This window comes from Toxorhynchites rutilus, chromosome 3 (assembly GCF_029784135.1).
Source record: "Toxorhynchites rutilus septentrionalis strain SRP chromosome 3, ASM2978413v1, whole genome shotgun sequence".
NCBI classification, from domain to species: domain Eukaryota; kingdom Metazoa; phylum Arthropoda; class Insecta; order Diptera; family Culicidae; genus Toxorhynchites; species Toxorhynchites rutilus.
In genome coordinates this window covers 211,450,768-211,468,666 of record NC_073746.1, presented here as the reverse complement: position 1 = coordinate 211,468,666, position 17,899 = coordinate 211,450,768, and the positions used below count along the sequence as shown (strand labels likewise).

General features: G+C 39.2%; 2 protein-coding genes across 4 annotated transcripts in view; one reads left to right on the top strand and one right to left on the bottom strand.

Moving 5' to 3' along the window:
* Positions 1-17,899, bottom strand: part of LOC129775858 (cardioacceleratory peptide receptor-like) — a 237,690-nt gene that overhangs the window by 152,171 nt on the left and 67,620 nt on the right. The window lies entirely within an intron of this gene.
* On the top strand, positions 14,404-17,883 carry LOC129773908 (uncharacterized). The gene has a single exon (XM_055777573.1). It carries the CDS (start codon positions 14,404-14,406, stop codon positions 17,881-17,883), a length of 3,480 nt encoding a protein of 1,159 aa, XP_055633548.1.

Below are 17,899 nucleotides of genomic sequence, written 5' to 3'. Positions count from 1 at the left end.
TTAGGATAGCCAGTTTCCCTTCTTCTAATAATACCATCTATGGCTAGAATGAAGCAATTTTCGGTGAGTAGTGGGTGGAAGCCAAATAATGTGAAAGAAATATGAAAACGTGAGACAGATAGCCATTTTTGTAGTGATATATGTGTTTTTGTTCCGACCTGGAACTATAATAAACCCTTAGATAGATATGAATCGTTTCCTCGCCTCGCGCTTCGAATCGCCATTCGAAGAAGAATAAATGTATTTATAACGCAACCTCGCGAAAGCGAAAACTTGGGAAGACGATGAAGTGGAAACGTATACCGTATATTTTCATTGGATTAGGCTTTAACATATGATGAAAACATACGCCAATGAAGAGCAAGTCTGAAATATAAATTTATGGAGTTGATTCATCGGTTTCCAATAACAGAACCGAAGTGAAATTGCACTCAAACGCGCCATCCAAACTCGGATGTATCCCTCGTTATTGACGAAAGTCCGAAAATAACGTTGATTCACTTGTTGAGACATCGATGAGCTGTTTCATTTGGTTGAACAACCTTGTTGAGATAAACCTCGATTGCTATTGTTGTCGTCGACCGATTGGCAACAGTTTGTTATTGTTTACAATTGTTTAGATATATGGAGTGATGAGATAAATCGATAGATAGTGGAAAAAGCGATACGGTTAAGAGTTGAACAGTTTAGAGAATTAAAAAATGAAGTTAAATACTATATATAGATTGAGTTGAAACTTAAGAAATAATAGACTGAGAAACAAAGAACAGGGATATAAAAGGAGTTGTAAACGGAAACAATTTATGTATGTTTTTAGAATTGTTGCCAAGCATGAAATTTATACTTAGTGTATTCCAGTTTTGAGCCGTTTGAAAATAAATCACGAGCTGCAAAAAAGTAGCTTTTTTTTAAATTGATCGAGACTCATAAAATTCGCGCCAACATAACTCAAAAATAAATATTTCGGATCAAGATAAGATGGTGTAGGGTAGGGCGGGGCTAGTTGGTCATTTTTGAATAAATTTGGTTATATCTTTGTAGTGCAAAGTTTTGCGTTAGAATGTTATGTACTACAATGAAGCTTACCTTTTACTTTTTCAATAAAAAATAACCAGAGAATCAATTATTTGACATTTTTCTTTTATTTAACGTCTTTATATTTCAGAATAAATTGACCAACTAACCCCACACACGGGGTAAATTGGTCAATAATAGGCATGTAAATAATGAGCGTTTTTCCATTAGAAGTTTCCTTCATTATAAATTGATTAAGTAAATCAAAACAAAAACAGTTAACCATTATCATGTAGCAAGTAAAAAACAAATTAATGAAAATTTCAAATTATCATCGTTGAAAATTAGTCAGACAATCTTTTCTAGCGATTTCGTCTCTCTTCCACTTTGTAGCGAACCAGAGATGCAGGTTTGAAGACATGTCTTCATTTTGAAGTCATTGGATTTTGTGATGACATTTTGAAGACATTATGAAATATGTGAAGAGATTTCAGTATGATAGCGTACGTGGATTTTGAAAAGATATTATTTCCATGAAATTCTAACTATTGGCCGAAAATATCGTCAAAAAAATAGGGCTATAGTCTCAGCGAACGAAGCGGTCTGAATACATATTGTCTCTAGAAGACATTAGTTCATTTGCGCTCGAAAATTCGATTGATTGTGACATTGAATTTCTATTATTTTGGCCCTACTATACAATAGATTAACCTAGGTCTTTAAAACGACCACTTCACAAATCAAAGGTTTTCCGGTTGCATACCTTTTCTACAAATAGTTTCATGGATATGGTTTGAATTACAACCAAAATTTCAAAGCTGAAATAAACAAATAGAGTTATCACAGTTCCGTTTTTGTGCGAAGAACTTTCCTCCGATATTATGGTGAAGACATTTTCTCGTACCATGTCAAGACTTTTGAAAAAAATCACCTGGCATCCCTGCGACGCACAACCGCTTGCATTCTTGCTTGCATTTGTTTTGATGACATTTGTACCATTCGCCATAAAGTATATAGAAATAGCCTCCAGGTATGCTACATTACTCAATGGATTATTGTGAGTTCTGATATTCAATGTTAGCGTTTATTATATTTAATGAAAATTTTACAGCAAAATATATAAATATGACAATTATATTGCAAGTGGTGTGTGTGGTGGTCGTCTCGTTTCAAATACACTGGGTTTAGCAGTAAAACATATGCTTTCTATCTTTGTTTAAAACTTGCGTAATGAAACACGGCATACCTGAAAATTTTATATGCGTTGCTCTCAAACGAGCAATTTGTGTGACCAGCTAGCCCCTCTTTATATGAAAAAGAATATTCATGAAAATTCAATAAAAATAGTTTTGAAAGCGATTTCCATTAACACTCAAAGCTAATACGTAAAATAAACCTTTGTTTCACGTTTGAGCCGATTTTTTTCATGATTATTAACCAGTTTTAGAACACATTTTATAATGCGCAAACCGTGAATGATTTTTAGCAAAATAGGAACCATGTCCGTATTTTTTAACCTACTTAATAAAAAGTTTTTCCAATTTGCCTAATTTTTTGTATCAGCAATTCACTATTTTTCATCCATAGATCGCTATTTTTTGGACGCTTAGATTCCAAGATATCGTCACTGACCAACTTACCCCTATGACCAACTAACCCCGCCCTACCCTACAGCTGCGATAGCTGCAACAGACCGGATCATGAATATAGTCAGGAGGGGTTTTGTAACAGCTGTGAGCGCTGGTTGCATGTAAATTGCCGAAAAGTTATATCAAATGTAAAATACGAAGACGCTTGGAGTTGTTTTGATTGTTCTGCGAATGGCGATAATCGTGATCCTACTGCAAATGCTGATCCCGACATAAAAGAGCTGCCTAAAAAAGCTAAAAAGGCCTTTGCCCGAGAGAGGGGGCTCATCCTGAAAAGAAAGAGGATGGAGTTGGCGAAAAAGAAGCGGATGCTGGAAGGGAAATGGAGGAGCAATTTAAGAGCCAGGTGATGGAAATGCGTATTGCGGCTAAAGAGGAATTTGATAGAAAACGGCAAATAGAAAAAAAAATGGATGGAGAATGAGCTAGACTGTGTGATAAGTGAGCGGTCAATAATAGAAGATAGAATGAAAAAGATTTAAAATGAAGTAAAGCCAGAGAATGTGGAACAGAATTTTGAGTGGACAGGATTAACATCATTGAAATTAAGAGTTGAGCATCTGAGCTGTTCAACTGTTTCAGGAGACATTGAGGAGGAATTTTTTTGAAAAACTGCGAAGAATGAATCACAATGAAGAAGATTTAATGGGCCCCCGAAAAGAACTTAAATCAGAACAAAAAACAAACTCGACGATATTTCGATCATAATATGTTCTGAATTTAACAAACGTGATTTGGTTAGTGTCAGACAGCAACAGAGTATACGATACGCTAATGTTTAAGACAGACCGCACTGACACTATAGAGGAACGATTTGTCAAATGTGAAAAAGAACCACAGCAAAATCGTGACCAAATCTTAGCCGTAGAGAAGGAGGTGATCATATTGCGCAAGGATCGTGAAACAGCAGTGAAGGAAGTTGAGCACTGTCACGAAAGCATTGTTCAGGTTGAATGCGAGCTGTTCCAGCAGCTTGCCGAAAATTGCGAGAAAGAGCTGAAAGGGGCGATAGCCAAGAGTTGTTGTCTATTACTAAAATAGAACTCACGTAATCGGAGGTACACAGCTATGAATTACAGCTTCAATTGAAACTATATAACACAGAGCTGAATCAACTGAGGGAGACCAGGCAGGAACAAATAGAAAATCTCCGTAATGTTGAAAATGTGCTGGCGGGAGTAAACATTGTAAAAGATGCGGAAGGAATGTTTCTTAAGGTGTTGAAGTTGACTTCAACCCTGGCAGCTTCGTTAATGATCAAAGTTAGCATCGATTCGGGTGAGTCGATCCACAATTTCGGAAACTCTGTGCTACATTCACATGCACAGAATTTCCGAAATTGTGGATGATCAATCGAATGTAATCCAGGAAAGTAGAAACAGTCAAATGCTGGATATGTATAGTCAGAAAGTGAAACGGCGAAAGAACTCTAAGGCATTGGAAGACAAATATTGTGAAAGGAAAAATCACTTCGAGAAATACGTTAACGATCGTAATTTTAATGAGAAAAGGATGATGATGAAGGAACTAGCCGGGCAAGTTTAACGTGAACCACTGAAAATGCAAGACTTACAGAAAACACATGAAAACAAAAATATTGAATTAATTAAGTTCACCACGGAGTATGCTGAGCATTCAATGCAAGCAAAGGGCTGTAATGAAGACAGGGACAATTACAGAAGTCTAATCAAGGATTTCATAAATCGACTACTACGATCATCCATGGTAACCGCAAGGATAACTGAAAGCTTTGAATTGATAGAAAATGTTGGGATATTATTTAGATCGATAGAGATCTATGAACCGGAGACAAATTTCCAACGATCATCAGTGATAAGAGCCCAACTAAACAGAAATTTGAAATTTGTACGGAAAAAATTAAGCGATGAATGCGAAGGGTTACATAAAAAGAGTAGGATTCAAAATTCTTCACGAGTTGTGGTGTCCCAAGTGAGGATTCGTGATATAGAACCACTTCAACAAATATCAAATGACAAGATTGAAATGCTCGAACGTACTGTGACTGCCGAAGCAAAATATGATGTTTGGAATATTTTCAAGAATGGATTTAAAAACATTGTCGTCGAAGTTGAAAATATAGGATCATTTTCTAGAGAAAACATAAACGGGAAAAAGTTGCTGCTCATAAAATTCGCGCCAACAACACTTCTATTCGATACTATTCGATATTATTACGAACGAAGTTTAAGAATAAACTCAGAAATATGTTTTATGCAGTAAGTTCGTGTTGACACCATTTAGTTTCGCAGGATTTTCAGGTGAAAAAAAAACATTATATTAACCAGTAACTTTTTCGTACCGAACGTTTATTCTATGTAATGATGTTATATATTACATATTTTCTACATTTGGTGGAAAAATTTTATACGAAAAGTGTGTCTGATGACATATTTATATTAAAGATTGCACTCAAAAAAATTCAACACTTTCTTTTGTGTATAACTTTTTATTGCATGGATGAAAATTGATGGAATTTTGGGTAAAACTTGTTTAGAGTATAATGTTTACATGTGAAAAATTTCATCCCAATCTGTCAACTGATTATCAAGATGACTTTCAAGCTAGAAGAGCTTCGACAAAAAATATAGGCGCGGTCGTGGAAAATACAGACCAGTCCCACAGGTCGATCACGAAACAATTGGAAGAATCGACCATTCGACCGTGTCCCGTGTGGTAAAATCGTTCAAGGAGACGACCCAGCGGCGAGCTGGCAGCGGAAGAAAAGCGATGGCAAAGAAGGTGAGGGATTACTTCAAGCGCAATCCGAACAGTTCGATTCGGGACGAGACCAAAAAGATCCATTCTCCTGTCTGGTTCGTCTGGCAGACAATGAAGCTGGCCGGACTTCATATTTTCAAGGTGAGGAAGGCGCCTAACCGAACCGATAAACAGAATACGGTGGCCAAATCCCGCGACAGGAAGTTGTACCGCGAGTGGTTGGCGCAGCCGAAATGCATCGTCATGGATGACGAAACGTACATTAAAGCGGACGCCAAGCAGATCCCCGCCCTGGAGTTTTTCGTCGGCAAGGCCTGCCTGGATGTTCCAGACAAGTTCCGGAAGAAGAAGATTGACAAATTTGCCAAGAAGTACATGGTGTGACAGGAGACCTGTCACACGGTGAATGCGGTGAATTCAGCAAGCCGTACATAACGACCTGCATCATCAACGGCCAAATATATTAGATTGGGTAAAAAGTAGGGATTGTTAACCGGTTTTACCGGTAATACCGGTTCATTTTCCATTACCGAATTACCGGTAATTTTACAATCAATAATCGGTAATTTCGGTAATTTTCATTTTTACACCAAAAATAATATTTACCTTATGCCGCTTTGAAATATTACTCGAGAATCAAAATAAGATCGAAAAAGCACAACAGGCAGCGTTGCGTTGATTGTACGACTTTTGAGCTCCAGTAAAAAAAATCGTTGATCGATCTGGAAACGGAACACTACTTAAGCTTCAGCGCTATTGCGAAACAGCTGCACCCTCTATGAAGCTGACGACGGATTGCAATTTATGCAAGAGCAACTATCGGAGCAATCATCAGAAATTTCGAAGCAGCTCCTTGGAGCCCTGATTAGAAGGGTTGCAGAAAGACGTTTCGTATATATAGATTTGTTCCCGTATAAATATTCTGCTCGTGGTATTGACACAATTAATGATAACTTTGACGTCTTCTATCAAACGTCACGGACTGCATTGGTCAAGCAGGCATTTGAAATTGTTCGTGACTTGATGAAATTTTACGATGATGGTTCGATTCAGTAGCTGGACAAAAGGGAGGAGAAAAACTTGAACGAAGATTGCAACAATCAAATGTATCAACGTCCAGCCCAAACTCAACGTCTATAAACGAATTGATAAAAATCTTCAGACAACAGTTTTTCTACAGAGGGCATCATAGGCAAATACATGACAATGGTATTCAATGCTCTTTCTGCGTCTTCCTCTTCTGGAAATTTTGTTAATGAGACCCGATCAAGATTAGAAGACGACAAAATAAACATCCTCTGCGTCCTCAAGTATACTTTAACCAACAAACTAAGTAGCAAAAACTTACAAAATGTTTTTTGTAAACTAATCATTATCAATAAAAGCCATTTCTTCAAGAAAACGGTTTATTTTAAAATATTTTATAACCGGTAATTTACCGGTAATAGAATTTTCATTACCGAATAACCGGTTATTGAAATTTTGGCACGGTAATGTAATCCCTAGTAAAAAGTTATCCATTATTTTCTCGATAGATGGCTTGCTTTAGTGATCAATATATCGCATTAAATACTAACGCTACAAACAGAGCAACCTGGTGATTACGTCTAGTCATGCGGACAAATGTTCATTGAAACGATTGATTGTCCGCATAATAGACGCAAGCGTTTTCCAAATAGAAAAAATATGTTATAATTCGCAAAATCACCTAGGCCCTCTTTTTGCCGATATAATCCTTGAACTGGACAGATCATTTCATCGGAAATTTGCATGGTTATGCTTGTAGGACAAAAAACAACAGAAATGCATTTTCCCAACACTAATGGTGTTGTCGATTACGTCTCCTATGCAATCATGGGCAGTGTATAATAGAGACATTATGAAACTACCTTTAGAATGGCAACAAATTTTACAACTAAACGGTGCCTATTTGACCCAAATTGCACAATCCGAAGTATATTGAAAATAATTTTGAATTTCACCCAAAAATAATGGATTACTTTTTCCCCAACCTAATATAAAGAAGAATAGCTGCAGATGCACCTGCTGCCCTTCCTCTGGTCCTATGAAAATGACACTTTGTTTTAGCAGAAATTCGCCCAATAGAAAAATTCTGGGCGATTATGAAGGGCAAGCTCGAATGCAGGGAAGGTCTTCAAAAACAACCAGGATTTTTGAGAAAGAGTGGATGAATGTATGTAAGAGGTGTCGGCATTTTGCCTAGGAAAGGAGAATTATAGCTAACAGCCTCTGTAAGTCAATACATCAGCATCTTTTAAGGTTAACTCTCAGTCTAAAAGAACTGCTACTGCTTGAAGGCCGGAATTTTCACGCCTGGTACAAGGAAGAAGGTTATGAGCACATTTGTATAGTGCGATTAGTTGAATCGACACAAAAATCAATACTGAACCAGAAAACGTTTTACACATCCATACCACGAAATTTATTTCCGACTTGTTTGTATTCAGCGTGCGAGTGAAAACAAAAACGTTCCAATAAGCGAGCGTACTTTGGATATTACTTAAGAATGCATCGAACTTCTTGAGATAAATCTTTACTAGAAAGTTTTGGTGGTCCTGGATAGAACCGATAGTTTGCGTGGATTAGTAGAATCAGCTGAACATGGTTGATTCATGATTAATTCATTCCCTCAAGAGAACAATGAGCATTCACCACAAGCACAAACACATGAGCTGCCGTTTATTTCTTGGCATATTCTAAGCCATATATGAAGTGGGATCGAACCACAATGGTATATTATATCCATCAAAGTATACGTCGTGCACATCTAAAATCGTATAATATGCGAAAAATCCGATTTTATTTAGCATAACAGAATATGTTGTAAATCGGTATAACAAGCATCAGTTTCATAATATACACTATCGTAAAATCAGCCTAATCGACATCATATAACAGTTCGGTTGAAAAGTTTATAAGGTAACACAGTAAAACCATTTATTTTTTTTGCAAAATTAAAATTATTATTCCACATTATTCCACATAATTGCCTTCAAGGGCGATACAGCGATTATAGCGATCGTGCAACTTGATACCATTTTTATAGCACTCTTTCGGTTTGTCCTCAAAATAGGATTCAGTTTCGGTAAATTTCTTGCCAGCAAGCATTCTCTTCAGGTCTGCGAACAGAAAATAGTCGCTGGGGGCCAGATCTGGAGAAAACGGGGGATGCGGAAGCAATTCGAAGCCCAATTCATGCAATTTTGCCATCTAGGCGTCAACCTTATGAACTTTTCAGCCGAACTGTTATGTATATCAGGCACTTCGAGAGTCGCATAAATGTATAATTTGAATCATTGTAGTACTGCAAAAAACCATATATTTTACCGAAGTTCGAATCCCATCGAAGCAATTTTCTGAACCATGACCATCACTCATTTTAAGCATCTATATCCCACTCCCACTAAAAGCTTCTGAAATAAATTCTATTTATACAAACATAAACATTCTCAAAGTCTTCTTCTTGGATTGCACTAAGGAGCAACCGACCGGACTGGCGACCGGAGCTGGACAATATCGGCAATAGCTTTTGCAATAGCTTAGCGGTAACTTTTGCCAGTTTTGTAATGTTCAATAATGAAATTTTGGATGCTGATCGAAATTTGTGCTTTTTTGGGCTTTTTGCAACAAATAACTTTCAATTTTGAACACGTAACTGAAATTTTGAAGACGAAAACTTCAAGAGCACTAGATAACAGCTAGACACAATGTGTCCATTTGAGGAAGTTGCAGGATACACACTTAAACTCTTTAAAACACACCTAAATCGTAACATCCGTTTGGGGGTAGATAAACTTTTTTTGCGTAATGTTTTACCCTTTTTCATCATTCTTTACATAAAAACTCAAGAAAAGATGTAAACGCCGTATTTTCAATCACAATGTAATAAATAAACATAAATTGATAAATCATGGAGGAACACTCATCAAATCAACTTGATTTTCACTAGAAAAACAAAAAAAAAATAAATTGGTAGAAGGGTGGATAAACCTTTTTTGCATACATATAGAATGGCGATTTGAGAGGTTTCAATTACATTCAACGCAAATATTTTTCGCAATTTGTTATTTTTCCTTTGTTTGTAATAAATCGTATATTCGTATCACAAAAGTCGTGCATATATCAATCATTTATTTATCCAATCTAATTCGCAACAATCTACCATATCGCCTCCATTCTTGAATGCATATGCTAGTTAGATGCATCATATACCACCCGACATATGGGATATATAATGATGTATATGCGCTGTTTATACGTTTAATGTTTGCTGGAAATGCTTCCAAATTCCATTAAACCATTTACAGATAATTGCAATGTATATTAAACGAATCTAAGAGAATTTCCGATTCCATCGGAATGCAAATCACTAAAATCCATTCCCAGCAAAAATAATTATAAAAATAAAATTATTCATTATTAACATTATTTCATAAAAACGGAACCTGTCTGATTTAGTATCCTTACTAAAGGTCGTAGTCTAAACTAATGTTCGGTCGCGTCATGAAAATTGTCAAATTTTAAGATCTTGTTGCTCAGTCATTTTCTGATGGATTTACAAGATTTTTGCGATACGATTTAGGCACTCCCAAACAATATATTTTCAACATATTAACTATTGTTTCAATAGTCGTTATGCTAGAATAGGGTTGATATAAAAGTCTCTAATATTCCATACCTTTGTGTAGATCACAAGGCGCTTCCCTAAAGATTTTCAAAATCAACAAGCAACAAATATTCGTTCCTTTTTCACAAGATGACACAAAGTGCTATAAATATTCGACGGCGACAGCTGATTTTTGTTGCATCGTGAAGTATCGACATCTGTCAACCAAGTATTGTTTACATGTCTTTGAGTTTTGCACAACAAGTACAACTTCTACTGTGTTGAAAATGTTGAATTTCGTTGCAAATAAGCACCATTTGCGAGAAGTTTCAAATTTCTGTTTCCATTGGAAGAAAAGCGCAGCTGACTCTGGTGATTGTGCACCATCGGATAGATTTTGTAGAGTTTGGGCGATTTAGAAGTCAGCCATTCCATGCCAAACCGATATAGTGGTTCTCAGAACTTCGTGAAAAGTTGTATATTTGTTCTTTATCGCAAAATATTAGACCCGTATTTTCTAATTTTTTCATCAGGGTGCCCATTTTCATTTTAAGGTGGTCCTAATGCATTTGCATTTATTCGCTTTTTTCCAAAGATGACTTTTTTCGAATATTCATGGTTTTTGATGTACTGGGCCGATTCAGATGTTCGACATATCAAATTAAAGACAATTAGATGATATTTGTTAGAAAAACCATTATATTTACAAAAAAATGGACTTTGTTTGCGTAATTATTGATTGTATTTGTTTTTTGTTGTTTCCATGGCTACGGACTAGAGAGCGCTATATTTTCAAAGCTGAGGATTTTTTTTGCAAAACATATCCAAAAATCAGAAACAAATAAATAATGTACTTTAATTTGATATATTGATCATCTGAATCGGTCCTGAACTTCAAAAGTTATGAATTTTCTAAAAAGGTAATTTTTGGACAAAAAGGGGAAAAAGTTGATTTTTCAACCTGGGCCATTGGGCTAGGGATCGAATTCTCCACGGAGAAAACAGGGATGGTGGTTTTTTCTAGGAAGCATAGACCAGCAAAACCAAAGCTTCAACTTTTGGGTAAACCGATCACTCATGCTATGTCATTCAAGTATCTTGGGGGGGGGGGGTCTATCTCTTTGGTTCCTCATCCTCATCTCATGAATCCAGTGGTGATCAGAAATTTTGAGCAGTTGATCGAGCTAAATTCTCATTCTAGCTTCAAGTGTTCATATCATGAATACATCTCCATGCAGGTTGATCCTTCTTCATATATTCCCAACCGTGTTTGTTTTCCTGACTACATCAATTCCATTGTGCATTTTGATCTGTCCATGAAGCAGGATATCCATGGAATTTCAGATTATCTTCGATCGGAGATCGTTCCGACGAGGTTCCAACAGTCTTCAGAATCCTAGCTCAGTGTATATTGCTGAATTGGAAGCGATATACTCGGCGCTGGTCAGCGTCGCCTCACGACCTGTTGAACACTATTACATTGTAATTTCTCTGTCGAAGTTATACCTTCAGAGAGGCCTGAAAAGCACTCACCGTACTTTGAGTATTTTGAGTGCTTTATCCACACGCTGTTATGCCATTACCTTTGCCTGGGTCCCTTCACATTGCTCAATTCCGGGTAATGAGAGGGCTGACTCATTGCCAAAGGTGGGTGCGATTGAAGGCGACATTTATCAGCGTCAAATCACCTTCAATGAATTTTATTCTTTAGTCCGTAAAATGGCAACGTAAGTGGAACGAAGATGAATTGGGCCGATGGCTTCACTCGATTATCCCTAAGGTTAACCTCAAACCGTGGTTCAAAAGTCGTGAGTCGGGACTTTATTCGCACCTTCTCCCGACTCATGTCCTATCGCTGTTCGTTAAACGCCCAACTTTTGACGTAGGATTACGTCTTTCGGGAACATATTGGGGTACAAATTGAAAATCGCAAATCGAGCACATCGTGAAAATTGTCCAATTTCAAACGCTTATTGCTCAGTCATTTCATGATGGATTGATGAAATTTTTGCGTCAATCGATTCCGGTACTCCATAACAATTTTGTATATTGATTAAAATAATATATGTCATGAAACTAACCATCGAACAATTGAAAAATCTCAACCCTTATCCTAACGGAAATACCCACTTCTGATTGGTCGAAATTGACGACTCATGCGGCGGTTCCCTAACAGAGATATCAAAACCAAGCTGACTAGGGGAAATCAGCGTTGCAAATATATGCAAATCGGGGACATTTTTATATTGCTAGTAGGGTGAGTGATACGATTAATTCTAGCAAATTAAATTTAAATTTGGAACTTTAATGTTGGTTGCTTCGTGAAATTTTATATCAATGATCGATCGTGTATTGTGAAAAATTTAGTATAAGTGTAAATGCATAACTGTATATGATAGCAGATGTGTTAAAAATGACTTGATATTTGAAACGGTTTATTTAAATTTTTATAAATAAGAACCAAGGTGTGTTCCCGCTCAAGAACGGGTCGCTCGGTTTAAGCTGTCTATTTTGTTGTGTTCATTTTCACTCAAAGAAAGTTAAAATTCACATTGGGTTGAATAAACACACAGACAGTAAAAATTATAAAATTACCTTTTCCATTTCAAATATGTTTTCTCATTATAAAGTAACATGTTTTTACTGTAAGAAACATTGATAATTGTGTTCGGTATTGATTATTATCTTATATAATATTGATGAGTATTTTTTTTTCTTTATTCATCTTCTATCTGATACGCACCATCTAACGACTAATTGTCATCCTTCTGTCATCATCACTCGGTTGTAAACACTGGTGGAGTGAACAAGCAATACCCAACAACCAAACAAAACAGCCCTTTTCAGGGCCACCAAATCATTATCAAAGAGTTCCTACGTCGTGCGGTCGTGTCTCAGACACAACCTTCCTGTGACTTTTTCATTTCAATCGTACCGAAAGCAATCTCTGCGTTTGTGGCCATGGTTACCACGACATCGAACACGTTGTTTGGTCGTGCCAGTTGTATCTTGTCGCCAGATCGAATTTAGAAAATTTGGGCTCGAGGAAAGCAGCCCAATGTGCCGGTGAGAGATGTGTTGGCTCGGTCAGACCTTTATTACATGTCCCAAATATATGTTTTCCTTAAAGCTATCGATCTTCGAGTGTGATTGTTCATACATCCGTTTTCCCTCCTTTTCGTCCTTCGCGAGTTCGGTTCCCTTCCTACTAACATTAGAATAAGATAAATTTTAAATACATATTAGATGTAAGAATAGTTTTAAGAATTGAGTGTGAAGTGTCAGTGTGAATGAGAATGTGAATATGAATGTGAGTGTGATTGTGAACATTGTTACAATCTCCTTACATCCCATCTTTTTCCTAATGAAAATGTGTCACACTTCTAAACTCGAGTCGACCGCGAGTAATCGGTTTCCTCGGCCTTAGGGCATCCATATACTAAAACACAGCATTTAACAGCGTCGAACATGTCCGGGTCGCAAATGCAATTTGCGACCACTGTCACTCGCGAGAACTGCCAAACTCTCAAGGTGGTGTAAATCGAGGCGCTTAACATACTGCCAGGTGGGTCAAAATGTGAAAACCACTCTACAGCAATTTACAGGATGACATTAACACACTTCTAAAATATAAAATAATGAATGAAAATTTACTTTTCTATTTCGAATATGTACTCTATGCAATACAGTATTACGTAATTGTTGAAGTATGTCATAATTTTTCCATTTTTTTAATATTGTAACTGCAAGGAGGCTATGAGAAATATATATTCGCTTGGAAACCGACAGAAATCAGACGTCTTTTCTTTTCCCGTGAAGAAGCCAGAAGAAAATCGAAAATTTGGAAATTCTTCGTTTTGTGACGACATCTCTCAAGTTTCTGGAAAACCATCCAATATGCAGCCATCAAATCCATTCTCGACGGTGTGATTCACCACAACAAGAATTGATTTGGGCCGTCGCATACTGACGGTGGAAAACCCTTCGATCAGGAACGGGTAAGCCCCATCATTTGGTCCTTCGAACCGGATCGAAGGTTCCCCCGACCAGAAGGGCAGGTGTGGTGAGTACACTATTTTGTTTGCAAGTTCATTTGGTGGTGTTGGGTGGCAAGTAGACTCGCGTGGGTGGTACGCCCGTGTCGGGAAGGATTTTTTACGTTCGTTTTTGCGCACCATCCTCGAGTTATTCGTTCGCCTAAAAAGTGGTAAACCGTGACGGGAAGGATACATTCGTTCGATTTTTACCATTTTTCGATATCCGCGTCGTGTAAAAGACATTACAACGCACAATTTACGTTCCAATCTTCCGAATTTTGATTCCGTATATTCGATCTGTGGTGGTAGTGAAGTGGTGATAGTGTAGTGAACCAAGATGTCCAGACCAGAGAAGAAGTTGGTCGAATGCTTTATGAAGCGCAAAGCACTATTCGTCGTTCGTGATTCCGTTGAAGTGTTCATCAATAATTTTGACAACCAGAATGACGTTTTCCAGATTCCGATTCGTGTTGAAGCGTTGGACAGAGTCTACAACGAATTCCTTGACCTGCAAACGGAGATCGAAAAGTATGATGATCCTGAGAAGTTTGAGGAGCATATGCAAGAACGAGCAACGTTCGAGGCGCGATACTGTTCGGCTAAAGGTTTTTTATTGATGAAACGTTCCATAGATCACAACCAACCAGCATTGAACACGTCTTTTACAGCCAATCATCCTCCAGCGAATTTCCACCTGCGATTACCCAAGATTGACCTTCCAAAGTTTGACGGAGATTTGTCTAGATGGCTTTCCTTCCGTGATACGTTTACATCCATGGTCCATTCCAATGCGGATATTCCGACAGTAGCGAAGATGCAGTACCTTTTACAATCACTGGAAGGAGAAGCTCATAAGCCATTCGAGTCAACCGATATAAGTGCGGATAATTACGCATTAACTTGGGACGCTTTATTGAAGCGTTACGACAATAAACGTTATTTGAAGCGTCAGCTATTCCGAGCTTTGTATGACCTCCCGCCACTCAACAAAGAGTCACTCCAAGAGCTGCATGACCTGGTTGATGACTACCAACGGCATGTCAAGGCTTTAGCGAAGCTGAACGAACCAGTCATCCACTGGGACACACTGTTAATCAACCTGCTAAGCTACAAGCTGGATTCAACAACCCTCCGAGCCTGGGAGGAGAAGACTAGTAGCGCTGATGACATCACTTACGAGGAGTTGGTTGATTTCTTGTACCAGCGGGTCCGAATGTTGAAGTCCGTCGTCACCGATCTGCAGCAACGCTTCAATCAAGTCGGCCAAGTCAAGGTGGCCGGTTCCACACCAAACCAGAAGAAGCCATTCAAGATGGTATCCAATTCCGCCACGACCGAAACTAAGAGTTTCATTCCGCATTGCTTGTCCAGAAAACCATTTGTTATTCCAATGTCCAGCATTTTCCAAGATGTACGTTTGTCAACGCAGAGAACTGGCATCCCAAAAACGCCTATGCTGGAATTGTTTCCGTTCTGGACACCAAGTAGGAATTGTACGTCCAAGTATGATTGCCGAAATTGTCACCAGAGACACCACACGCTGCTGCACGAATCTGCAGTCCCGAAAGTACAATCCACTCCAGTTGTCATATCTGGTCAGTCATCCCAGCAACCGAATCCACCCACGTTGACTGTTGTCCAATCCCCTGGATCAGCGAATCCGAATCCCCAAGTGAGTTTGTCGGCACAGTCGTATCAGTCCACTGTCCTATTGGAAACGGTTAACCTCCTTGTCGTAAACCAGAATGGCAAAGAGCATCCTGCTCGCGCGCTCCTAGATTCGGGATCAATGTGCAGTTTTATTACGAAGAAATTATCCAATGTACTCAACCTCCGCCGCACGAAAGTTGACATCGCCGTGTCTGGAATCGGTGAAGCATCGAAGCAGATCAAGCGCAAGTTGACTGCTACGATTAAATCCAAAGTGCTTTCGTATAGTACAACTCTCGATTTTCTGATTTTAAAGAAACCCACAGTATGCCTGCCAACTACGCCGATTGATATTTCTTCGTGGCAGTTCCCTGATGTTCCGTTAGCCGACCCACGATTCCACATTCCAGCCGACGTTGACATGATTGTCGGTGGAGAAGTATATTATGACCTGCACACCGGTTGTAAGATTTCCTGCGGCGAAGGAAAACCTGTAATCGTCGAAACCTCGTTCGGATGGACTGTTTCTGGGAAAGTAGTCATCCAATCACCCGATGTTCCACGTGTTTGTCACCTCACCACTGTAGACCGAAACCTGGAACAAGCCCTCCAGAAGTTCTGGGAGCTAGAAGCTGTTGAACCCTGCTCCATGTTATCCGCTGAAGAAAATTTCTGTGAAGATCAGTATGCCACTACCACCACTCGCGATTCGTCGGGTCGTTACGTTGTGTCCTTGCCACTCACCCGCGATCCGCTCGTCACTCTCGGCGAATCACGTTCAATCGCCGAACGTCGCTTCTTGAACCTTGAAAAACGACTTGAGCGAGATCCAACCACCAAAGCTGCCTACTGCCGCTTCATGGAGGAATACGAACGCCTAAACCACATGAAGAAGCTCGTGGATCCAGTAGACGAAACCAAGCCACACTGTTTTCTCCCACACCACCCGGTGTTCAAGGAATCCAGCACCACTACGAAGGTTCGATTTGTGTTCGATGCATCCTGCAAGACGTCTTCTGGATTCTCTGTGAATGACCTGCAACTAATTGGACCCGTCGTTCAAGATGATCTGCTATCGATCCACATCCGATTCCGCATCCACCAAATTGCATTCGTCGCCGTCGTCGAAAAAATGTATCGACAGATCCTATTGCGTCAGCCGTTTCGTCGATATCAGCTCATCCTCTGGCGTCCTAGTCCAAACCAGCCAATTGCTACGTACGAACTGAACACTGTAACGTACGGTTTCGGGTCATCACCATTCTTAGCTACACGCACCCTTCAGAAAATCGCCCAGGACGCAAGTGATATCTATCCAGCCGCAGCCGCGGTAGCCCAGAAGGATTTCTACGTGGATGATTTCCTGTCTGGTGCCGACACAGTTGAATCCGCTATCCAAATACGCCAAGAAATGACTGCCATGCTTTCAGCAGCAGGTTTCCCGTTGAAGAAGTGGGCTTCAAACTCACCAGAAGTCCTAGTTGATATTCCCGAAGAAGACCTAGCCTTTGCACCGTACCATGATCTCCAGGACGATCAATCCGTCTCCACACTCGGACTCATCTGGGAACCGAGAATCGACATGATGAGTTTCAAGGTTCAACTTCCACTGCCAGCATCTGTTTTAACTAAGCGGAAGATTATGTCGTACGTGGCGCAGATTTTTGACCCACTTGGCCTGGTGGGACCAATCATAGTCATCGCCAAACTCTTCATGCAGCGTCTATGGGCATTGAAAATCGAAGCTGGAGATTCATATGAGTGGGATCGTCCTCTTCCTCCACGTTTGCAATCCAAGTGGAAGGAGTTCCACGAAACGTTAGATACTATCGCATCTCTTCGAATTCCACGCTGTGTAACCGTAGCAAACGCAACCTCATTCCAACTCCATTTCTTTTCCGATGCCTCACAGAAGGCTTACGGAGCATGTTGTTATGTCCGCTCAGAATCCGCTGGGGTTGTTCGTGTCCTATTGCTGACGTCCAAGTCCAAAGTTGCACCGCTGGCCAAACAACAAACCATCGCACGTCTGGAGTTATGTGGCGCTGTACTCGCATCCAATCTCTATAAAAAGGTGGCCCATTCCATTCCGAAACCTGCTGAATTCTTCTGTTGGACAGATTCGTCAACTGTATTACATTGGTTGGAGTCTTCGCCGTCCCGATGAAAAACATTCGTAGCTA